This window comes from Neoarius graeffei, chromosome 14 (genome assembly GCF_027579695.1).
Source record: "Neoarius graeffei isolate fNeoGra1 chromosome 14, fNeoGra1.pri, whole genome shotgun sequence".
Taxonomy (NCBI): domain Eukaryota; kingdom Metazoa; phylum Chordata; class Actinopteri; order Siluriformes; family Ariidae; genus Neoarius; species Neoarius graeffei.
Window position 1 is genome coordinate 41,301,406 of NC_083582.1, and position 25,354 is coordinate 41,326,759.

General features: G+C 39.8%; 2 protein-coding genes across 3 annotated transcripts; both read left to right on the forward strand.

Moving 5' to 3' along the window:
- The first annotated feature begins 546 nt into the window (after nucleotides 1-546).
- Nucleotides 547-18,136, forward strand: cby1 (chibby 1, beta catenin antagonist). Of its 2 annotated transcripts, XM_060939670.1 has the most exons (5): nucleotides 547-654; nucleotides 893-989; nucleotides 13,135-13,240; nucleotides 13,356-13,468; nucleotides 17,498-18,136. In XM_060939670.1, the coding sequence occupies exons 1-5, from the start codon at nucleotides 623-625 to the stop codon at nucleotides 17,576-17,578; spliced, it is 429 nt and encodes a 142-aa protein (XP_060795653.1). In that variant the 5' UTR covers nucleotides 547-622; the 3' UTR covers nucleotides 17,579-18,136. The 2 variants fall into 2 exon arrangements, with proteins under 2 accessions (XP_060795653.1, XP_060795654.1); XM_060939671.1 differs by lacking the exons at nucleotides 13,356-13,468; nucleotides 17,498-18,136 and adding an exon at nucleotides 10,396-10,588 and having other exon boundaries at nucleotides 13,135-13,201.
- slc16a8 (solute carrier family 16 member 8) lies at nucleotides 17,578-24,979 on the forward strand. Its single transcript, XM_060939668.1, has 5 exons — nucleotides 17,578-17,586; nucleotides 22,615-22,822; nucleotides 22,931-23,074; nucleotides 23,792-24,634; nucleotides 24,768-24,979. The coding sequence occupies exons 1-5, from the start codon at nucleotides 17,578-17,580 to the stop codon at nucleotides 24,977-24,979; spliced, it is 1,416 nt and encodes a 471-aa protein (XP_060795651.1).
- The last annotated feature ends 375 nt before the right edge of the window (nucleotides 24,980-25,354 follow it).

Here is a 25,354-nt window from a genome sequence, read left to right on the forward strand (position 1 = left end):
ACATCAGAGGGACAGCACATGTGGAGAGCTTGGGAATGAAGCTAAGAGAGATGAGGCTGAGATGGTATGGGCACATCCTGAGAAGAGATGCAGAGCATGTTGGAAGGAGAATGTTGAGGATGGAGCTGCCAGGCACACGAAAACAAGGAAGGCCAAAGAGGAGATGCATGGATGTGGTGAGAGAGGGCATGATTGTGGTAGAGAAGGATGTGGAAGACAGGGAGCAATGGAGACGAAAGATCCGCTGTGGCGACCCCTAATCAGGAGCAGCCAAAAGAAGACGAAGAAGAAGAAGACAGTCTTTGTCTACACAGTTGTTTGTACATACAAATATACAAATTTCCTAAATAGAGAGATCAGCAGACTAGCAGTTACTCTGGATAGATTAATGGATTTTCTTGTATTTATTCTTGACTAAGAGGCTGATAAAAGGTCTCTTATGTTCTTTTTGTTAAATGGGACTTTTATTGAATATAGAGGCGTGGCCGCCGTTGCTAAGCGCCACCGGAAGTAGCCCGATGCTTAGACATTTTTGTTCCAGCGAAAAACAAACGGGAAACCAACTGTCCGAATAAACTAAAACGAACCGAATACATTTCCATGAGAAAGTCTTTAACGTTGGATGAGATATATTTATCAGTGTATTATTACCAGGTTTGCATCTCGCTTTCGGCTCACTGGCTCGTTGTAACTGTAAATAGTTTTGAAGATAATGTTTTAAACGAGTTGTTTGTGTTAAAGTTTTGAGCGGTTCAGTCCTATTAAAGAGCTGCTTCTGGCGCTGTGTAATACAGAATGACATGTCTGTGCAAACGTCCTTGTAAACTTTGTAGAGGTCTTGTTGAAATTATTGCTCACAGCTTTCCTTTCCCCCCTTTTATCTTTCTGTCAGGTACCACAGTTTGACTAAAATGCCCCTTTTTGGCAACATATTCAGCCCCAAGAAGACGCCACCCCGGAAATCAGCATCTCTCTCTAACCTTCATACAGTAAGAAATAATTTACTGTGACTACACCAGACTTGCCAACTTTTCAAAATTCTCATGGGAGAGAAAAGTCAAGTCAACTTTATTGTCAAATATGCTATACATGCTCGACATACAGCACAGATGAAATTTCAGTCCTCTCTGACCCACGGTGCAAACTGGCAATGCAATAAATAAAAATAGAATAATTGAAAAAAAAAACTAACAATATAAACAGTATAAACACTCTAGATAGGAACTAGACATAGACTAAACACTCAATATAAACAGTATAAATAAACAGTATAAACACTAAATAAGAAGACATAGACTAAACACTCGGACAATATAAACAGTGTAAACGCTAGATAAGAACTACACACAGACTAAACACTCAAACACAATATAAACAGTATAAACACTCTAGATATGAACTAGACATAGACTAAACACATATATATATATATATATATATATATATATATATATATATATATATATATATATGAGTGATTCCACGCTTATGGGGACATGAACTTATTTTTAAAAATTCACCTAAAACCATTTCTTTTTTTACCATCAGGTCACAAAACATGTAATCTTTAATGAATGATATGTTAAAAGATAACTTTAATTTTCTGAGATGTAATAAAAACATATTTATATGCCAAAGTCAAGCCTATGAGTTCCAAAATGATGTCTGTCACATTACTTCTGTTACGATTGTCCATCTCGTGTCTATTACAAATTAATTACAATCTAGCTATATACCATGTTAATCTTATTGAAAGAATGTGTATGTTTATTCTACTACACGTTTATTAATTATATTTGCTAAAACATCACCTTCCTATGTTTCAAAAAGTAATTCTACATTGTTAAAATTGAGAATCTATATGTCCACAACACTTCTGTTACGTTCTGACTTTGGCATATAAATATGTTTTTATTACATCTCAGAAAATTAAAGTTATCTTTTAACATATCATTCATTAAAGATTACATGTTTTGTGACCTGATGGTAAAAAAAGAAATGGTATTAGGTGAATTTTTAAAAATAAGTTCATGTCCCCATTTCAGTACCCATAAGCGTGGAATCACTCATATATATATATATATATATATATATATATATATATATATATATATATATATATATACACACACACACATAAATTGGTTCAAATAACCAAACAGTCAAGGGCACTTGAGGTATAGCAGGTAAACATGAAATAAGCAGTATAAACAAACTAGCAGCTGTTAAGATGAGGTAGTGCGGAATACCTCATCTTAAGTGCATGAACGACATTTTCAATTGGCCGAGGGTCTGATGCGCGGTTGAAATGATAAAAACAGTGGATCCCAATTAATTGCAAACCGTTTGAAATTTATACAATGAAAGAGTTTTTGAATTGTTGATATTGTTCTATCAGTTACTCTAGGTTATGGGATTCATGTATCAGGCATGCGAGAGCTCAGAGTGAAAAATCTGAAATAATACTCTTGTCTTGAATTTTAATATAATAACAATGAAAGGGAAGTCTTAAATCAGATTTCTAGCTGAAAAATCTCCTGCCTGAATATTGTATCCATACAGAGACCCGCAGAAAATAACACAAGTGATGCCTTAGAAGGATGTTTATCATTTCTTAAAATCGTCACAGTGAATGAAAGAATGATTGGATTGCATCAAATGTGTTTTCCTTCATGTAAAAATACAGAGAACTATATCATATATAAATTAAATAAAATTTTATTAAGATTTAACCAAAATAGTAACAACTCAATTAAATAAATACTGCACTGTCTTAGTACTATTAAAATGCATTGCTCTCACTAAACACTTTCCAACAGAATTTTTAAAAAGCACTAGAAATCCTATCAAAATCCTATCGGAATGCATCAAAGGAATTTGCTCATTTGCAAACTTTGATTGAAAGTTTTCAAAGAAAATTTAAAACTGGCACTATAAATACTACTGGGGCGGCACGGTGGTGTAGTGGTTAGCACTGTCGCCTCACAGCAAGAAGGTCCGGGTTCGAGCCCCGTGGCCGGCGAGGGCCTTTCTGTACGGAGTTTGCATGTTCTCCCCGTGTCCATGTGGGTTTCCTCCGGGTGCTCCGGTTTCCCCCACAGTCCAAAGACATGCAGATTAGGTTAACTGGTGACTCTAAATTGACCGTAGGTGTGAATGGGAGTATGAATGGTTGTCTGTGTCTATTAGGGTGCATCAGTTGCCCCCTGAAAATGAAAAGTTCCTCCGATCATGATGCATTTTTGTTTTTATGTTCCTTTTGGTAAGAAAACACACTGGGTGAAATATTTTGACAAAATTCAAAAGTTTAATGGTGGCACCAGGAGCTCAAAGTTATGGAAAAAGCTGCTATTTTATGACTTTTATGACAAAATTTCAATCACTTTTCATGAAACATTATGGCACCTTATAGAGTATACCAAATATCTTAGATACACATTTTTAGTACATATTCTAAATATATTCTCAAGCACAGTTTGAGTTTTAGCTGTTCATTGAATCATTGTTCAACTACTTTTAAAGAATACAAATGTATTATGAATCACATTAATGCTTCTCAATCCCTTGCAAAGGTTCTTAACATGATCTCTGGCTCACAAGAAATCAATAAATGGAGTCCAACATTGTGATTCAAACCTTACGCGAAAACATAAAATAAGCGTTTTTTTGGCAAAAAATGAACCTCATGGTGCCACCATTAGACTTTTGAATATGGTCAAAAAATTTTACAGGATGTCTTTATTGGTGAAAAGGAACACCCAAACAAAAATGCATCAGATTTTATGAAAGTGAGGGCAACTGATGCACCCTAGTGTCTATGTGTCGGCCCTGTGATGACCTGGCGACTTGTCCAGGGTGTACCCCGCCTTTCGCCCGTAGTCAGCGGGGATAGGCTCCAGCTTGCCTGCGACCCTGTAGAACAGGATAAAGCGGCTACAGATAATGAGATGAGATAAATACTACCATACGATCAAAATATACTCCGCAAAGAAATTCACTCGAATGCAACATTTTAGTACGACCAAAATACACTCACTAGTAATCTTTCACTTAAAACCTCAAAATTCTATCAAAATCAGTCACTTTCCAGATAATTCACTTGTAAACTTTCACTTAAAACTTTCCAACATAAATTCAAAATAGCACTAAGACACGACCACACTATTCAAATACACTCACCAAACAAATTCTCGGTCATGCAAAATTTCACTAAACACTTTAGAAGTTGTACAGTTTGTTTCTGAAATGGTTTGGAAGACTAGTTTAATTTCACACTCAAATGCCCATTATATTCTGATTTAAGGTATCTTTACCTTAAAATGTGTAACTGGCTGGTCGAACGTTTGCTTATCCATGAAAATTCATTCTCCCATGCAACCTGGTATTTGCTTTCATATTTTTGCCGTTTGGTATTGGGTTTAGTGGCCATGATGAATGACTGCTTGTAAAAAATGTCGGCCAGCCTGGGTGAATCCTACATTACAGAAGTGACTGTTGCTCTGTTTGTTGATTGGTTAAAAATCAGTTGACATAAGCAGTGTTTCTCATACGATTCTGATTGGACATAATCGGGAGTATTTTTAACTTGGCGGTAGGGATTTCCCCAAACCGGGAGATTATCCAGTTTTTAACAAATACGATCGGGAGGCGGAAGCTAAAATCGGGAGCCTCCCGCCAAAATCGGGAGGGTTGGCAAGTATGCTACACTGTCTTTCTGTGCTTTAGGTATCCATAATTTATCAGTAAACAGGGTTCCTTCTGGGTTCTGAAAAACATTCTCCACTTTTTTCCTTGAAAAATAAAGTAAAAAAAAGTATTCTTCACTTTTCCTTAGTCTGTATTTTTTCGTTTTGACCGACTTATCAAAGTGAACTTGATACAGGTTTATACCAACCAAATTGGCACAATTCAAATATTTGTCCAGATCCAGCTCAGCCTCTCCATTACATATAAAATTTGGGCTCCATTCCAGCATCTAATAAGAGACTTGGTTTTGGGTGTCCTGTGCACCATCAAACTAAAATAAACCTCTTTAGTTTGAGCTGACTGAAGATTATTTTAGCATGGAATTATTCAGAAGAGGCTTTAGGACTCTGTTTAGTCTTTACTTCAACACAAAACTTGATTTACAATTGAACAGAGTCGAGAAAAATCTGGGAAGTAAACAGCAGTGAAGGAATCCGAATTTCCTGTCGATTTACGAACCGAACACAGAATGACTCCGTGTTTTACGTCAGCAGCTCAAAGACCCGGGCCTCAGTCCAGTTTTCCTGGGGTTTATATTTTTTTTAAGGGAGATTAGCATCGATAGGTTGGGGAGGTTATATCTAACTTTACCAGATAATATTAATCACCCACACACATTCAAAGGCATCTTTATTAGTGATTTTTGCACTGCTCTTTTTACATTTACTGTATGTACTTCACTTCAGGTTCTGTTTCCTTATTATTTATCATCAACACCCATAATGTCTCAGGAAACTGAGGCGTGGGTCAATTAACTTAATATCGCTCGTCAAATTTACCATCAGTTTAATAAAAATATCGTTTCTCACTCTCATACCTCTCCTTTAGGACCACAAAGACATCAATTCTAAGTGACATTATTATATTACAACATTCAAAATCCCAGATGACATCCAAGTCGGATGTTTTCTATTAATCTCTTACTTTTTTGAAGGTGAAAATACCCGGGGGCTAGAGCCCGAGTGATGGGGCCTAACGACGTCACAGCGTTAGTTACGGGGACTCGACACACCACACCGCCCGAGACAGAGCTCTCTTCAGTGGCTTGCCGATTGACAGCACTTTCACGTTGGCGGGTTGTTGTTTTTTTGTTTTTTTTTAATTGACCCCTGTATTACTGACACTGTCCGATGTGCTTGGGGACGGTCGGGGCTCTGAGTGTGCCTCCCCCGTAGCTGTTTCAGCCCTTAAATCATCTTCAGTGCTTGAAGAAGCTAAAAAAACTTCATCAGCTTAGACTGCGCCATTGTTCGATTCCCGCAGAGATAATTACACCACCACACCAGACCGATTAAGACGCACTGCGATTGGTCAAAAGTTTGGTGCTCGTTTGGTCATTATGTGTAGTCGAGTTTTATTCGTCACAAGCACGTGCTCATTGTTTACACCCTGGCTTCCTGCCGTCTCTTCACTGGGGTTGGATTTCAGCAAACGGAGGGATTTGTGGAGGGATTTCTAGAAAAGATGACTTATGATACTGATGACATGCAATAGTCACTGTGATGACTGCTAGTAATTTTCTCTTTGTCACTGATGGATTATGTTCATCAATGATGAGCACCAGCGGGAACCCTGTTAGTAATAATAGTTTAATAGTAATAATATTTTAATAATTATATCAGTTTGTAGTAATAATACTACACACACAATAATTCCATTATTACTCAATAAATCCACAGTCTGGTAGACAACCTTTTGTACAGTGGCATGCAAAAGTTTGGGCACCCTTACTGAAAATGTCTGTTACTGTGAATAGTTAAGTGAGCAGAAGATGAACTGATCACCAAAAGGCATAAAGGTAAAGACGACACATTTTCTTTTCAGCGTTTTCTGCAAGATCTGCGTATTATTTTTGTTTTGTACAATTGGAGAGTGAAAAAAGAAAAGGAACACCATGCGAAAGTTTGGGCACCCCAATACATTTGAGTTCTCAGGTAACTTTTACCAAGGTTCCAGACCTTAATTAGCTTATTGAGCTGTGGCTTGTTCAAATTCTTCGTTAGGAAAGGTCAGATGATGCAGATTTCAAAGCTGTATAAATTCCCTGACTCCTCAAACTTGTCCCTAAAATCAACAGCCATGGGCTCCTCGAAGCAACTCCCTCACATTCTGAATAATAAATTCTACCAAATCGCAGTGACATACTTCCGGTTAACATGAGATGCACACGCGCGCCGCCGTGAGTCAGTACAACGTTGGACGCCGTGGAGTTCAGAGCTGTCTTGTGGTCTTCCTTCTAGAGCTGTGTTTTTTGGATTAAATTCGGTTTTATACAGGTAATTGATATTTATGGATATATTATATTCCTTTTCTTATAGTTTCTATGATTTTTTTTTCTTTTAGAAATTTACGACTTCTTTATGTTTTGGGAGTTGTTTTATTACTGTTAGTCACATGGACTCGTATAACTTCACAAGAACTTTCATACCTCAGTTGGTGTAAAGCCTAATGAGAAATTTAAGGAAAGTAAGTGATAGTTCCCTTAAAAGATTCACTAAGAAGGGAAAGTGATAGTTTCCCTACAGTCTACATTCGTAATACTGTTATTCTACTTAACAGTCAACAATGTCATAAAAGGGAAGTAAGTGTTAGTTCCCTAGCAAAAAAAAAAAAAGGGGGGGAAGTAAGTGATAGTTTCCCTACAAATGATCCACAGTCGTATGGATTTTGGGAAACACTACGTTCATAATCTTCGATCTAGCTTTGCTTCGAAGAATATTCAATGAGTGGCATACAACTCTGCTGTATGGATGCTCTAAACGAAATTTCGTTGCTCTTTTTTGAGACAATGACAATAAATATTCAGAATCTGAATCGGAATCTGAATAAGACTTGTGAATTCCTATTCACACTACATATTTATTACTTGTTCAGATTCTGAATCTGAATAAGACTTGTGAATTCCTATTCACACTACATATATTTATTACTTGTTCGCAGCAATGAATATGTATAACCCAGGAACCTCAACTGAAACCACATCCTCAGAAGATTTGAAAACTTCTATATCTGCCATGTTTTCAGAGATGAAAACTGATCTGAAACAACATGTAGAACAGTTTGTTGCGACTGCCATCAAAAACTACGCTTATAATGAAGATTTCTGGAGTGATGAAGAGGAGGAATCTGACGGGAATATCTCTAACGCAGATCTTGCTGGTGACTTAGAAAAATTTCTTTCTCAAGATAAAGATCAACAGAAAGAGAAAAATGCTGCCTCAAGCGAGTTCCAGGACCTCGCCCAGGAGTTTGCCACAAGTGAGAAAACAAGCCCGCCAATCGATGACGATCTGGTGAAGATCATAGATGGTCTCATCAATGACAAACTACCCAAAGCAAAACTCGACGAGCTTACTGACAAATATGCCAGACTGGAAAATTGTAAGCTCTTACTGGCTCCTAAGATGAACAGGACTGTGTGGATTCAGCTTAAAGACAACACCAAGAAAGCAGATACTGGAATGCAGAGATGTCAACGGATGGTTTTGACTGCAGCTTATGCTATCCTTGATGCCTCGAAAACAGTATCTGGAGAAATGAAAACCAAACCAGTCCATGCTTTGGTGCTTATCCTGTCTGGCAACAGAGAAATCAATCTGAAGAGAAGAGAGCTGCTAAGGCCAGATCTCAATGCCCAATACAATGCTTTATGCAATGCCTCAACTCCTATTACAACAGAGTTGTTTGGTGATGACGTGGGGAAAGAAATTGATGCAGTGACCAAAGCAAACAAGTTGGGAAAAAAGCTTATACCCCCTAGGAAGAGTCGTGGTTCACGCTTTCAGCCCTATGGCCAGGGAAGGTCTTCAGATCGCTTTGGCTCAGCGAGGGGTCGTTATGGCGGCCGAGGATTCAACAGGCCTTTTTTAGGGGAAAGATACGCCGACTGCAGGAGGACGTCGGCGAAGTCCGCATCCTACAACAAGAGCACTCAGAATTAACTCCTGCACAACAGGTCGGCTATGATAACTTGATAAATATACTACTCGGGTCACAACAGCCTTTTATAGCTGGGCAAATAAGCCATTATTTGAAGGAATGGAGAAAGATCACTACGGATCCTTACATTTTGCAATATGTAAGCAACTGTCCCAATGAATTTGACTATGATCCCTCCTGTGTCCAAAATGTCACTAACTATGAACATAAATTCTCCCCAACTCAACAAGAGGCCATTGACAATGAAATGGAGACATTTTTGAACAAGCATATTATTGAGCCTACAGTCCCAGAACCAGAAGAAGTTATTTCACCCATTTTTGTTCCCCTCAGGGTTATATTCAACCTTCAATCTCTGAAGGATGCGGTTACCTACCACAAGTTTAAAATGAATACTGTTGAATCAGCTATCAAATTAATGAAACAAGGATGCTACATGTCATCTATAGATTTACGCGATGCCTATTATTCAGTCCCCATCGAGCCCCAGTTTAGGAAGTACCTCAAGTTTGTCTGGAGGGGTAGATTGTTCCAATATACAGCACTGCCCATGGGTTTATCCAGCAGCCCTCGAATATTTACCAAGATTTTGAAACCGGTATTTGCCACCTTGCGATCCCAGTTTGGACACTCGTGTCTGGGATATATCGATGATTCATTTTATACTGCAGATACACTTGCTCTATGTCAAGAAGCCACCTTGCATGCGGCCCAGTTATTCACTCAGCTTGGTTTTGTTGTACATCCCACCAAGTCTGTTTTTCATCCCTGTCAGTCTTTGGAGTTTCTGGGATTCGTTTTAGATTCTGCCCATATGAGAGTCACTATTCCAGAGAGAAAAGCATCCAAAATTGTGAGTTTGTGCCAGAATTTTCTGCGGGACAAACTTTTCACCATTCGTGAGGTAGCTTCGCTTATTGGAACTCTTGTCTCCACATTCCCTGGAGTTGAGTTGGGACCGCTACATTATAGATCCTTAGAGCGAGATATAGACATTGCTCTACGTAGAGCTTTGGGCAGTTTTGATGAATGCATGTCCTTATCGAAAGAAAGCCGAGTAGAGTTGAACTGGTGGATATGCTCCATCCCTCACAGTTCTCAAATCATTGGCCATGGGGTACCGGAGGTTGTCCTTAACACAGATGCCTCTGGAAGGGGATGGGGTGTTACTTCGGGCAGTTGTTCTACTCAGGGTCTGTGGTCGCCTGAGGAGGCTTCTTACCATATCAATGTTTTAGAATTATTGGCTGTCAAATTTGGCTTAAGAGCTCTTCTTGATCAAACTCAAAATCAACACATCCGTATAACTTCAGACAATACCACGACAGTGACCTACATTAATGCCATGGGAGGTTGTAGGGCTCCAGCTTGTGACACCATTGCAAAAGATATTTGGTCATGGGCGGTAGAACGTGAGAACTGGCTGTCCGCAGCGCATGTAGCTGGGATTCGAAATTCCACTGCAGATCATTTATCACACCAGTTGAACCCTGAGGTGGAATGGGAACTGAGTCCTAATATATTCAGGAAGCTTACGCATTGTTTTGGTGTTCCTGATATTGACTTGTTTGCAAGTAGAGTGAACCACAAAGTTAAGTCCTATGTGTCATGGAAGCCTGACCCACCCTCAACATATATAGATGCTTTCTCGTTAAATTGGGGAGAATTTGCTAATGCCTATGCTTTTCCCCCTTTTTGTCTAATTGGCAGGTGCCTACAGAAGGTCACCCTAGAGCAAGCCACCTTGATCATTGTTGTCCCAATGTGGAAAACGCAAGCATGGTTCACCAATTTACTAAGTCTGTTGATCGATCATCCCCGAGTTGTCCGAGTGACCAAGGGAATCCTCTCAAATCCACTGCACGGCAAAGTCCATCCACTGAGTCCCAAACTCCATCTTCAGGTATGCAGAATATCAGGAAGGAGTTCTCTAAGCACAACATACCTTCAGAAATTATCGAGGTCCTCCTATGTGCCTGGCGAGACGGAACACAGAAGCAATATAACGTCTACCTGCACAAATGGACCCAGTTTTACTTACAAAGGAAAGTGGATTCCATGCAGCCCACTGTGAATGATGTGCTCGAGTTTCTCCACGATTTGTACAAGAAGGGCTTAGCCTATTCCACTATGAACACAGCGCGTTCAGCTTTATCTAATTATTTAATGGGCACACCCTTATCTGGAACTCGTTATACTGTGGCCAGTCATCCATTTATTGTTCGTTATTTCAGGGGTGTTTTCAATTGTCGAAAACCTTTACCCAGGTACTCTGAAACATGGGATGTTGACGTTGTGTTAGATTATATGAAGTTATTATACCCTTTGGACAAGCTTTCATTAAAAGAACTTACGTTAAAGTTAGTGGGCCTTCTTGCCCTTACCTCAGGACAGAGATATCAAACTTTAGTTCATTTGGATATTGAATTCATGAAGAAAACACAGAATTATTATTTATTCCAACTAACGGAGCACATGAAGCAGAGTAGACCAGGAAATACGTTTGATTCCTTCTACGTAATAAAATACCAGGAACAGGAATTGTGTGTTTATACGACACTAGAACATTATCTTCAGCGAACTTTGTTACATCGTCAGCCTGGACACACAAAACTGTTGCTTTCGTATGTTAAGCCCTTTTCACCAGTTGGAACCAACACAGTAGGTCGATGGATTAAAACACTTCTTGACTTAAGTGGCATAAACACTGCCAACTTTAAGGCGCACAGCACTTGTTCCGCTAGCGTAAGTAAAGCTAGTCAAACGGTTCCAGTAGATACTATTTTGAAACATGTAGGCTGGTCTGCAGAGTCAACGTTCCGCAAATTCTATGACACACCTGTTGTAACGAATGGTGCTTTCCAAAATGCTGTCCTGGAATAAAAAATTGTTTTCTTGCAAGAATGGTTGTGTCCATAATTGTGCTTTAAAATCTCATGTTAACCGGAAGTATGTCACTGCGATTTGGTAGAATTGAAAATTAAACGAGACTTACCTGTAAGTTGAAGTTCGATGATAATTCTACCAAATCCGCAGTGGTACTGAGGGTTAACATGCCCTCCCTTAATTCACCCAACCCTATTTATTCCTAACTATTATGTCCACAACCTTTGAAGTCTGACTCACGGCGGCGCGCGTGTGCATCTCATGTTAACCCTCAGTACCACTGCGGATTTGGTAGAATTATCATCGAACTTCAACTTACAGGTAAGTCTCGTTTAATTTTCAAATAATTGATACTCACAAAGCAGGAGAAGGCTACAAGAACGTAGCAAAGTGTTTTCAGGTAGCTGTTTCCTCAGATTGTAATGTTATTAAGAAATGGCAATTAACAGAAACAGTGGAGATCAAGGTGAGGTCTGAAAGATGAAGAAAACTTTCTGAAAGAACTGCTCGTTGGATTGCGAGAAAAGCAAATAAAAAACCCTGTTTGACTGCAAAAGACCTTCAAAAAGATTTAGCAGACCCTGGAGTGGTGGTGCACTGTTCTACTATGCAGAGACACCTGAACAAATATGACCTTCATGGAAGAGTCATCAGAAGAAAACCTTTCCTGCATCCTAACCACAAAATTCAGCGTCTGAAGTTTGCAAATGAACATCTAAATAAGCCTGATGTATTTTGGAAACAAGTCCTGTGGATTGATGAAATCAAAATAGAACTTTTTGGCCACAATGTGCAAAGGTATGTTTGGAGAAAAAAGGGTGCCAAATTCCAGGAAAAGAACACCTCTCCAACTCTGAAGCATGGGTGTGGATCGATCATGCTTTGGGGTTGTGTTGCAGCCGGTGGCACAGGGCACATTTCACTGGTCGAGGGAAGCATGGATTCGAATAAATACCAGCAAATTCTGGAAGCAAACATCACACCATCTGTAAAAAAAGTTGAAATTGAAAAGAGGATGGGTCCTACAATAAGACGATGATCCAAAACACACCTCAAAATCTACAATGGAATACCTCAAGAGGCACAAGCTGAAGGCTTTGCCCTGGCCCTCACAGTCCCCTGACCTAAACATCATTGAAAATCTGTGGATAGATCTCAAAAGAGCAGTGCATGCAAGACAGCCCAAGAAACTTGTAGAACTGGAAGCCTTTTGCAAGGACGAATGTGTGAAAATCCCCCAGGTAAGAACTGAAAGATTATTAGCTGGCTACAAAAAGTGTTTACAAGCTGTGATGCTTGCCAAAGGGGGTGTTACTAGGTACTAACCATGTAGGGTGGCCAAACTTTTGCTTCAGGCCCTTTTCCTTTTTTTGTCATTTTGAAAATGTAAAAGATGAAAATAAAAAATTGTTTTTGCTTAAAATATAAAGGCAATGAGTCATCGTTAACTTTATGCCTTTTGGAGATCATTTCATCTTCAACTTGCTTAACTGTTCACAGTAACAGCAATTTTGACTAGGGGTGCCCAAACTTTTGTATACCACTGTATTTGTTCTCTAACAGTTGGATCGATCCACTCGAGAGATTGAGTTAGGGCTGGAATATGGGGCCCCTATTATGAATATTGGGGGTCAGAGCTTGAAATTTGAAGATGGACAGTGGATTACAGGTAAGACTGTTCTCTTGGTAAACAAACAGTTCCTGTTAGTTTATTGATTATTGTGAATTGTTGGATGGCACTTTTTTTAGTAGTGGTGTGTTTAAAGTCTCTCGCTTTGTCACAGAGTCAGGAGGTAATGTGTCCAGCAAGGAAGTGCAGAAACTGAAGAAGAGGAATCTGCAATTAGAAGAAGAAAACAACCTTCTAAAGCTTAAGATCGAACTTCTTTTAGATATGGTGAGTTTACGCTTCAGCTTACAGGTACACGTAGTCCATAATAGGCATTATTAAAGTAAGGCATAAAGTAAATTCCTTAAGAATTTCATGTTTAAAGGAAAAAACCTAATGCTATTGAATACGCAGTGGTTATGCTTTCTGAAATTGGCTTCTTGTAAGTTTTTATCTTCTTTGATCTCCATAGGAAGAGAAACCTTGTGTCTGAAGGCTTCCAAAGACACACCTGAAGTGCTGTTGTAACCTTAAACAATGGCCTTAATATCTTTCCCACAGTGTGCCTGTTAATGTTTTGAATTGCCTCGGAAACTGACAAAGAGGTTGCAAACAAATGAGACGATTTTGGATGGTTTGGAGTGCTTATTGACATCACTTGCCATAAAATATAAAATTTAAATTTTGCAAAAATGGTAAAAGCAGAAATTGTGACTTTTAGGACACAAACCAACATAAATGCAGCACAAATGGACATTTGTTTTCTGCTGTGCCAACTTTATGGAGGTCCCAGATACAGTTAGGTCCATAAATATTTGGACAGAGACAACATTTTTCTAATTTTGGTTCTGTACATTACCACAATGAATTTTGAACAAAACAATTCAGATGCAGTTGAAGTTCAGACTTTCAGCTTTAATTCAGTGGGTTGAACAAAATGATTGCATAAAAAAGTGAGGAACTAAAGCATTTTTAAACACAATCCCTTCATTTCAGGGGCTCAAAAGTAATTGGACAAATTAAATAATTGTAAATAAAATGTTCATTTCTAATACTTGGTTGAAAACCCTTTGTTGGCAATGACTGCCTGAAGTCTTGAACTCATGGACATCACCAGACGCTGGGTTTCCTCCTTTTTAATGCTTTGCCAGGCCTTTACTGCAGCGGTTTTCAGTTGCTGTTTGTTTGTGGGCCTTTCTGTCTGAAGTTTAGTCTTTAACAAGTGAAATGCATGCTCAATTGGGTTGAGATCAGGTGACTGACTTGGCCATTCAAGAATATTCCACTTCTTTGCTTTAATAAACTCCTGGGTTGCTTTGACTTTATGTTTTGGGTCATTGTCCATCTGTATTATGAAACGCCGACCAATCAGTTTGGCTGCATTTGGCTGGATTTGAGCACACAGTATGTCTCTGAATACCTCAGAATTCATCCGGCTGCTTCTGTCCTGTGTCACATCATCAATAAACACTAGTGACCCAGTGCCACTGGCAGCCATGCATGCCCAAGCCATCACACTGCCTCCGCCGTGTTTTACAGATGATGTGGTATGCTTTGGATCATGAGCTGTACCACGCTTTCGCCATACTTTTTTCTTGCCATCATTCTGGTAGAGGTTGATCTTGGTTTCATCTGTCCAAAGAATGTTCTTCCAGAACTGTGCTGGCTTTTTTAGATGTTTTTTAGCAAAGTCCAATCTAGCCTTTTTATTCTTGAGGCTTATGAGTGGCTCGCACCGTGCAGTGAACCCTCTGTATTTACTTTCATGCAGTCTTCTCTTTATGGTAGATTTGGATATTGATACGCCTACCTCCTAGAGAGTGTTGTTCACTTGGTTGGCTGTTGTGAAGGGGTTTCTCTTCACCATGGAAATTATTCTGTGATCATCCACCACTGTTGTCTTCTGTGGGCATCCAGGTCTTTTTGCATTGATGAGTTCACCAGTGCGTTCTTTCTTTCTTTCTTTCTTTCTTTCTTTCTTTCTTTCTTTCTTTCTTTCTTTCTCAGGATGTATCAAACTGTAGATTTTGCCACTCCTAATATTGTAGCAATTTCTCGGCTGGGTTTTTTCTGTTTTCGCAGCTTAAGGATGGCTTGTTTCACCTGCATGGAGAGCTCCTTTGACCGCATGTTTTCTTCACAGTAAAATCTTCCAAATGCAAGCACCACACCTCAAATCAACTCCAGGACTTTTATCTGCTTAATTGAGAATGACATAACGAAGGAATTGCCCACACCTGCCCATGAAATAGCCTTTGAGTCAATTGTCCAATTACTTTTGGTCCCTTTAAAAACAGGGTGGTACATGTTAAGGAGCTGAAACTCCTAAACCCTTCATCCAATTTTAATGTGGATACCCTCAAATGAAAGCTGAAAGTCTGGACTTTATGTCCATGTCCATTATATAACTATAACTTGAATAGGTTTCAGTAACCAGGTAAAAAAACAAAATTTGTGTTGGTGTCCAAATATATATGGACCTAACTGTAGTATTTTCTCTGTGGAAATTTGGGCCCCATATTAAATGTCAAATGATGCCTCCTGATCTACAGCCATTATCTATTTTATTCTTGAATAATTTGAACTGTTTGAGACAGACTACAGGTGCTGGTCATATAATTAGAATATCATGAAAAAGTTGATTTATTTCAGTAATTCCATTCAAAAAGTGAAACTTGTATATTATATTCATTCATTGCACACAGACTGATATATTTCAAGTGTTTATTTCTTTTAATTTTGATGATTATAACTGACAACTAATGAAAACCCCAAATTCAGTATCTCAGAAAATTAGAATATTGTGAAAAGGTTCAATATTGAAGACACCTGGTGCCGCACTCTAATCAGCTAATTAACTCAAAACACCTGCAAAGGCCTTTAAATGGTCTCTCAGTCTCGTTCTGTAGGCGACACAATCATGGGGAAGACTGCTGACTTGACAGTTTTCCAAAAGACAACCACTGACACCTCGCACAAGGAGGGCAAGGCACAAAAGGTCATTGCTAAAGAGGCTGGCTGTTCACAGAGCTCTGTGTCCAAGCACATTAATAGAGAGGCGAAGGGAAGGAAAAGATGTGGTAGAAAAAAGTGTACAAGCAATAGGGATAAGCGCACCCTGGAGAGGATTGTGAAACAAAACCCATTCAAAAATGTGGGGGAGATTCACAAAGAGTGGACTGTAGCTGGAGTCAGTGCTTCAAGAACCACCACGCACAGACGTATGCAAGACATGGGTTTCAGCTGTCGCGTTCCTTGTGTCAAGCCACTCTTGAACAAGAGACAGCGTCAGAAGTGTCTCGCCTGGGCTAAAGACAAAAAGGACTGGACTGCTGCTGAGTGGTCTAAAGTTATGTTCTCTGATGAAAGTAAATTTTGCATTTCCTTTGGAAATCAAGGTCCCAGAGTCTGGAGGAAGAGAGGAGAGGCACAGAATCCATGTTGCTTGAGGTCCAGTGTAAAGTTTCCACAGTCAGTGATGGTTTGGGGTGCCATGTCATCTGCTGGTGTTGGTCCACTGTGTTTTCTGAGGTCCAAGGTCAACGCAGCCGTCTACCAGGAAGTTTTAGAGCACTTCATGCTTCCTGCTGCTGACCAACTTGATGGAGATGCAGATTTCATTTTCCAACAGGACTTGGCACCTGCACACAGTGCCAAAGCTACCAGTACCTGGTTTAAGGACCATGGTATCCCTGTTCTTAATTGGCCAGCAAACTCGCCTGACCTTAACCCCATAGAAAATCTATGGGGTATTGTGAAGAGGAAGATGCGATACGCCAGACCCAATAATGCAGAAGAGCTGAAGGCCACGATCAGAGCAACCTGGGCTCTCAACACCTGAGCAGTGCCACAGACTGATCGACTCCATGCCACGCCTCATTGCTGCAGTAATTCAGGCAAAAGGAGCCCCAACTAAGTATTGAGTGCTGTACATGCTCATACTTTTCATGTTCATACTTTTCAGTGTGCCAACATTTCTAAAAATCCTTTTTTTGTATTGGTCTTAAGTAATATTCTAATTTTCTGAGATACTGAATTTGGGATTTTCATTAGTTGTCAGTTATAATCATCAAAATTAAAAGAAATAAACATTTGAAATATATCAGTCTGTGTGTAATGAATGAATATAATATACAAGTTTCACTTTTTGAATGGAATTACTGAAATAAATCAACTTTTTCATGATATTCTAATTATATGACCAGCACCTGTATGCTTTTATCACTTGCGCTATAATTTTAATCTAATATGAAAGCATCTATTTTCTTTTGTTCTTGTATAACATGTTGACATTAAATCACTTCTCATCTCTGTCAGCTCTCTGAAACCACAGCCGAGTCACACCTAATGCAGAAAGAACTGGACGACATGAAGAGTCACTCCAGACAAAAGAAGTGATGGGAAGCGTGGATTTGAGATGATTCTGTTCTGGATGCAGTTTTTTGTGTTGTTCTTCATAGGAATGATTTATGCTATTTAAAAATGAGACTTCACTTCTTATGAATGGCACGGTGGTGTAGTGGTTAGCACTGACGCCTTACAGCAAGAAGGTTCTGGGTTCGAGCCCAGTGGCGGACTGGGGCCTTTCTGTGTGGAGTTTGCATGTTCTCCCCGTGTCCGCGTGGGTTTCCCCCACAGTCCAAAGACATGCAGGTTAGGTTAACTGGTGACTCTAAATTGACCGTAGGTGTGAATGTGAGTGTGAATGGTTGTTTGTCTCTATGTGTCAGCCCTGTGATGATCTGGTGACTTGTCCAGGGTGTACCCCGCCTCTCACCCATAATCAGTTGGGATTGGCTCCAACTTGCCCGTGACCCTGTACAGGATAAGCGGCTACAGATAATGGATGGATGGATGGATGGATGGATGGATGGATGGATGGATGGTGCTATGATGTTTGTGTAATAATTTTTCCCTTTGCTCTTTGTATGAATAATAAAATATTTTCTTAGTCAAGTGCGAGTCCCCTTTCCTTTAATGGATCTCTGTGGATGTTTTTCACTGGTATGATGTATGTAAATAAAATATTAGAGTCTAAATTTGGAGAACTAAGTGAAGTATAGATTATGGCTTTGTTAAAATATGAAAGTAGGATTGCAGAAAGAGCTATACTCGGAGGCCAAGAATAACAGCTATTATTATTATCAACTACAAAGCTAAAGTATCAGTAGTACTGAACATACTGAAGATTTATAGTCAGGTAGAATGATCTTAGAAGGCCAAATCTGTCAACACTACTTTTTCCTGAATGTACAACTGCACTGTTTGATCATCTCTTGAGAAAAGGAGATTACTTGGGTTGTGTGTGTGTGTTCTAAAATGTGCACACAGATTTGTGGGGATTGTTGTGTGTGGTACAAGGCACATACAATAGGTTTCAAAAGTCTGTGCCTTTTATACGAAGGGGTATTTATTCCATCAGTTTGTGCAGTTCATGAATATGACATTCTCGTGTTCTACTTTTTTAAGTAAGACTGCATCAATAATATTTTTTTTAAAAAGTTTTTTTTGTTTTTTACAGTAAATAAATAACTTTAAATAATAACTATAAAGGACTGTCCTACTTTCATGAATTTAAATATCAGTGTTGGGGTGCATTCTCTCTTTTTTTTTTAACTTAAAAAAATTATGGCCGGACCAACTCACATGACATGCACACTAAATGTATAACGCTGCAACAAGTAATAGCTAACTAGTTTGTTATCAGATTGAATTTATTTTTATCAATGCTAATGATTAAACAAAGATTGGTTTATCTATGGTGATGAGTAGGCTGTTTCAGAGAAATCGACAGAAGGGGAGCTGCTTGTGCAGTATTGTAGTTGTTATCTTTAGTTCCATTGGTCACTATTGGCAATGACATTTTTAATTAAACATGGACACCTTTCATTTGTTCATTAACAAGAAAAATATCCTACCATCATTTTATCTTCTTTTTTTTGGCTCATTGCTCTCTGAGCTGCCACCTGATTGGTTCAATTTCATGCAAGAATTAAAAAAAAATTGATCATTATTTTCTGTAGCCATATTTGTATATTATTCCATATTTAGTCATTTGGCGGGCAGCAGTGTCGCCTCACAGCAAGAAGGTTCTGGGTTCGAGCCCAACGGCCGACGAGGGCCTTTCTGTGTGGAGTTTGCATGTTCTCTCCGTGTCTCTGTATGGGTTTCCTCCAGGTGCTCCGGTTTCCCCCACAGTCCAAAGACATGCAGGTTAGGCTAATTGGTGACTCTAAATTGACCGTAGGTGTGAATGTGAGTGGTTGTCTCTATGTGTCAGCCCTGTGATGATCTGGCGACTTGTCCAGGGTGTACCCCGCCTCTCGCCCATAGTCAGCTGGCATAGGCTCCAGCTTGCCTGCGACCCTGTACAGGATAAGCGGCTACAGATAATGGATGGATGGATGGATGGATGGATAGTCATTTGGCAGGACACATTTGGTTGTGTAATTCAGAGCAAAGATACGTTTATAGTATGGTGCAAAGCCTTTAGAGGCTTCGAAAGCAATGACGAGATTCAAATGTGTTACTTAGTGCAGCATAAGTCAATGAAGTGACTCATATAAGAGGTTTGAAAACAAATGAGAAGTAATATTAAATACATGGCAATTAAATGATGTATAATAAGAATCAGAGGGCGGCACGGTGGTGTAGTGGTTAGCGCTGTCGCCTCACAGCAAGAAGGTCCGGGTTCGAGTCCCGGGGCCGGCGAGGGCCTTTCTGTGCGGAGTTTGCATGTTCTCCCCGTGTCCGCGTGGGTTTCCTCCGGGTGCTCCGGTTTCCCCCACAGTCCAAAGACATGCAGGTTAGGTTAACTGGTGGCTCTAAATTGACTGTAGGTGTGAATGTGAGTGTGAATGGTTGTCTGTGTCTATGTGTCAGCCCTGTGATGACCTGGCGACTTGTCCAGGGTGTACCCCGCCTTTCGCCCGTAGTCAGCTGGGATAGGTTCCGGCTTGCCTGCGACCCTGTAGGACAGGATAAAGCGGCTAGAGATAATGAGGTGAGATGAGATAATAAGAATCAGGTCAAATTTGTATTGGATTTTAATACTTGATCAAATAAAATGAAGTATTTTATGAGCACAATGGAGTCTCTTGTGATGTACAAGATAAGTACGTTGTAATAACACGAATTGTACTCATCTTACATGAGGTTGGATGTTAATTTTAAGTTTCTGGTTAATTAAAATGGATTCATTATTATATGTAACTGTGTATTATCAGATTTAAAAAATGTTATCTGTATGCATGTGGACCTGTATTCCCTCTGACAGTTATTTTAGCAAAGTTTGTTTTAAATGTACTTTGACTAAACATTCAGTACAAGTAAAATACAAGGCTATATTTTTTATGAAAACACTGCACAGATTAAAACAAGTCTTTCATAATACAGCTCATTTCTGTGCACATGTCCAATACATATGAGCTTTATCAGGAATTAGAAATGATTAAGTGGGAGGTCCAAGGGAGCATGGGGTTTATCTGGCAGATTTTCTCAGAGCAGAATCATAAGACGAGAGAACACAAATCATGTAGTTAACTGGACTAAACTGGAAAACTTGCAAACTATTAGGATTCAACTTTAACCATTAAGTGAAGACACAGCGGGAAAATGAACACAGGTGAGGTCCTTTAATCTGGAAATGTTGTATGTGTGGGAAATGTGGAGCTGAAATAGTCACCATATCATCAAGTACTTTTCTGGAAGGCCCCTTCTCCTCAGAGGACTAGTAAGTAAGAAGCTTTTCATTTCCTTATGCAAAAAGACATATTTTAATAATTTTTGTCAGCATGAAATATTTTCTTTGTATATAAAGCCTTGTGAATCATAAATTATCTTGAATACGCAGACAAATTAACACACATGAGAGAGATTGATAAATGATTACGGAGAACTAAAGTTTTATTTAAAACCCTGTTCTTTGTCTATTACAACCAGAACATGATTAGATTGATACAAATTTAATGGTAAAGTTTTAATTAATTATATTTCTTATAAAAATCAACAGCACATATACTATATACCAGGGGTTCGCAACCTTTTCTGCTTCGAGGCCCACTTATTCATACTTGTAACAAGTCAGGGCCCATTAAAAAAGATCCCCAATTATTTTGGCTCATCTCTTCTATTAGAATCTAATAATCTGTTGTCAAGTGTATTAATGGGATCACTCCCTGTTACAGATGGAAGCCCAGGAATTAAATAAATGCAATAAAAACAAACTTTTTTTTAATTGTAGGTATTGTATTTAAAACTGTATGGATCTACCAGAAGCCAAACCCTGCATGCAGGGCATTCTCAGTCAAAAGGGATTAGTGATCCAAAAGTGGAGTCTGGGCGATTAACACAAGAACTTATTGCCATGTTTGTGTACAACAAACAAGCAAGTTATTAAAACTAAGAAGTACACTCAAAAGAAGTGGATATAGAAACCACTCAAAGGAATAGATCGAGTGGTTAATAAAGAAGGATTTTTCGAAGGAACACGAAAGAAGGAAGACGCTAACAAAGAAGGATTTTTCCTACGAGTTGGAAAATTATCCATCCATTGAGTTCCCCGACATCTCAAACTACCTGGTGCTGCAGGCATCGTTCTACATGGACACACAGATGAAAATCTGGAAGAGCATGGAGGTATACAACTTTTTGTATGTGGCTGGGTTAAAGATCTGGGGATCAGGACACTACAAGATAGACGGCGGTAGACAGATCTAAGTGCAGGAAGAGTGTTTATTAGCAGGCATGATATTTACAAAAACAGAACACAAACAGAAATCAGAATCATAAAGCAGATTATTTAAACAGCGTTATAAACATAGCTAGAAACAAACGTGACAGTGATAATGATAATACTTCACAACGCCTCCGTGAAAACAGTGTCCGTATCTGTCCGTATTTGCTGATTGCGCTCAAATCAGTATCAGGTGCTTCCCATAATGACTGGGTCTCAAGAACACGCACCATGCGCTCCGTGAGCGAGCGTGGCCACCCCAGCTGCGGCAGACTCAAGTGCACAAAGGCGTGACAGTCAAGTGTTCGCGTGCTGTGTGACCACAACTTTTAGCTCACGTGTATATCGCCATGCGTCGCCACCAAAATGCCTCATTTTCATCGATAACCCATCGCAAAGCATCGCGAGCTATAGTGTGACTGTAGCTTAATGAGGCGGATATGACATCGAATGCAACCCAGCAATTGTACCCTACTATGAGTAAAAATTAGCTTCAACTTGAAAAAAAATTCACGGTCCACTAATGGGCTGTGGCCCAGTGGTCGAGAAACACTGCTATATACAGCACTACACATCTCTGGTTATGTGGACATGAGCCGTCCATTCATAATCCGTAATCATTCCTGTTTTAAATGCACAACAAACTATGTTAAAAGGTCTTTTAAAGATTTATATATTGTCTGCAGGAATTACTTGACAGAACATGGTAGAGAGACACAGAGTGGATCCTCCAGATGGAGGCTGGGGCTGGGTTGTGCTGTTTGGGGGCTTCATTATCACTGGTTTCTCCTACGCTTTCCCTAAAGCCATTAGTGTGTACTATAAAGAACTGATGTGGGACTTTGGTTGTGGCTACAGTGACACGGCATGGATTTCCTCTATCATGCTTGCCATGCTTTATGGCTCAGGTGAGAAACAAAGACAAAATCAATTGGGCACGTTACATGTTTTATTTTCACTGACTGATCAAGGCTTTGTGAATCCATATATTATCTTTACATTTTTTTTCTGAACAGGTCCACTTTCTAGTATCATGGTTAACAGGTTTGGATGTCGGCCAGTGATGCTGATTGGGGGATTATTAGCCTCGGCTGGGATGATCGGGGCCTCTTTTACCACCAATATCATCCAAGTTTACGTCACTGCTGGAGTTATTACAGGTGATTAAATAGCTGCATGTGTTTTTAAAGCATCAGTATCACACAACTGTTGTCCACTGTAGGGCAAAGTACCATACTGAGAGCATTATAGAGCACTTTCATTCTTCGCAATTACCGGTAGGAGAGTTCGCCTTCATTTTTCTTGACGAACAAAATGTCTTAAGTCGGTTTTCAGAACATTAAAAAAAAAAAAGAGTTACATTTGTTTAGTGATTCCGGTGTTATTTAGTCCAAAATTAGGCTGACTGGGAAGCTAATAATTAAACTCATCTCATTATCTCTAGCCGCTTTATCCTGTTCTACAGGGTCGCAGGCAAGCTGGAGCCTATCCCAGCTGACTACGGGCGAAAGGCGGGGTACACCCTGGACAAGTCGCTAGGTCATCACAGGGCTGACACATAGACACAGACAACCATTCACACTCACATTCACACCTATGGTCAATTTAGAGTCACCAGTTAACCTAACCTGCATGTCTTTGGACTGTGGGGGAAACCGGAGCACCCGGAGGAAACCCACGCGGACACGGGGAGAACATGCAAACTCCGCACAGAAAGGCCCTTGTCGGCCACGGGGCTCGAACCTGGACCTTCTTGCTGTGAGGCGACAGCGCTAACCACTACACCACCGTGCCGCCCAGACATTAAACTGTTTCCAGTATATGATGATTTACTGATATAAAATCATTCACGCACTGCTGCATTTTATTCTCTACAGGCCTTGGTCTAGCTCTAAATTTCCAGCCCTCACTTATTATGCTTGGGTGTTATTTTGAGAAACGCAGACCTCTGGCCAATGGACTAGCAGCAGCAGGGAGCCCAGTCTTTCTCTCAGCTCTTTCTCCACTAGGACAAGTGCTGCTGGATTGCTTTGGCTGGAGGGGTGGCTTCCTGATCATGGGAGGGCTGTTGCTTAACTGTTGCACCTGTGGTGCTGTTATGAGACCACTGGGATACAAAATTCAGAAGACTGCAGCCGGGGATGAATCAAATGCTCATGAGTTAAAAGAGATGCTCCCATCGAAGTCTGGTCAGGTGGAGAATAATCTGGAGAAGGCTCAGAAGGAAATCCCGAAGAGAAAGAAGCTCCTTGACTTCAGTGTTCTCTGTGACAGAGGACTTATCATTTATATAGTAGCTAAATTTATAGTTGTGCTTGGTCTGTTTGTCCCTACAATTCTCCTGGTCAATTATGCTAAAGATCAAGGAGTGCCTGACCGGGAAGCTGCCTTCCTCCTCTCCATTATTGGATTTGTTGACATCTTTGCTCGACCCACATGTGGCCTGGTAGCAGGATTAAAGTGCATACGATCCAAAATGCCTTATTTCTTCAGTTTGGCCTTACTTCTAAATGGCCTTACAGATGTTTGCTCAGCCAGAAGTACAAACTACACAGGATTAGTGATCTTCTGTGTGTTCTTTGGCCTTTCCTATGGAATGGTGGGTGCATTGCAATTTGAAGTGCTGATGGGAATTGTGGGTACTAACAACTTTTCCAGTGCCCTTGGTTTAGTGCTCCTTATAGAGGCAGCAGCTGTGCTCATTGGACCTCCTTCAGCTGGTAAGTCATGCTCTAGTGAAAGTAATCGATATCTTAATTAAAAGTTATATTTTTACATATTACAGTACAACCTGGCTTTGAAGGAGAGTAAGCATATGTCTTGTGTCCTTCTCCCCTGTGTATTTTTATGCAGGTCGATTAGTGGATATTTACAAAAACTACGAGCTGATTTTTTACATGGCCGGTGGAGAGTTGATGACTGCTGGCATATTTCTTACCATTGCATCTTACTGCTGCATTAAGCTCCAGAAGAACAAGGACACATCTGCCGTCCAGGATGCTGATATTGAGGGCAGCAGTAACCATATTAATCATGACTCTAATCATGCTGTGGACAATAATTAATGTACAGTCTGAAATAATTCAAAGAATTTTAAGCCTTTTTTTGTCACATTTACATTAGAGTACAGTGAAATTCTTTCTCTGCATTTAACTCATCTGGGGATGTGAGCACACATACCCAAAGCAGTGGGCAGCTGTGCTGCAGCTCCCAGGGAGCTTTTGGGGATTCGTTGCTTTGCTCAAGGGCGCTTCAGCCATTCCTACTGGACTAGGAAATCGAACCGGCAACCTTTTTGTCCAAAAGCTGCTTCTCTAACCTTTATGCCATAGCTTCCCTGAAAGTTAAGAACTGTGACAAGTGATATTTGTGTATAAATGGTTTTAGTGAATGCAATTTAAATCAATGTCCTTATACTAAGCACACTTTATTTGACCAAT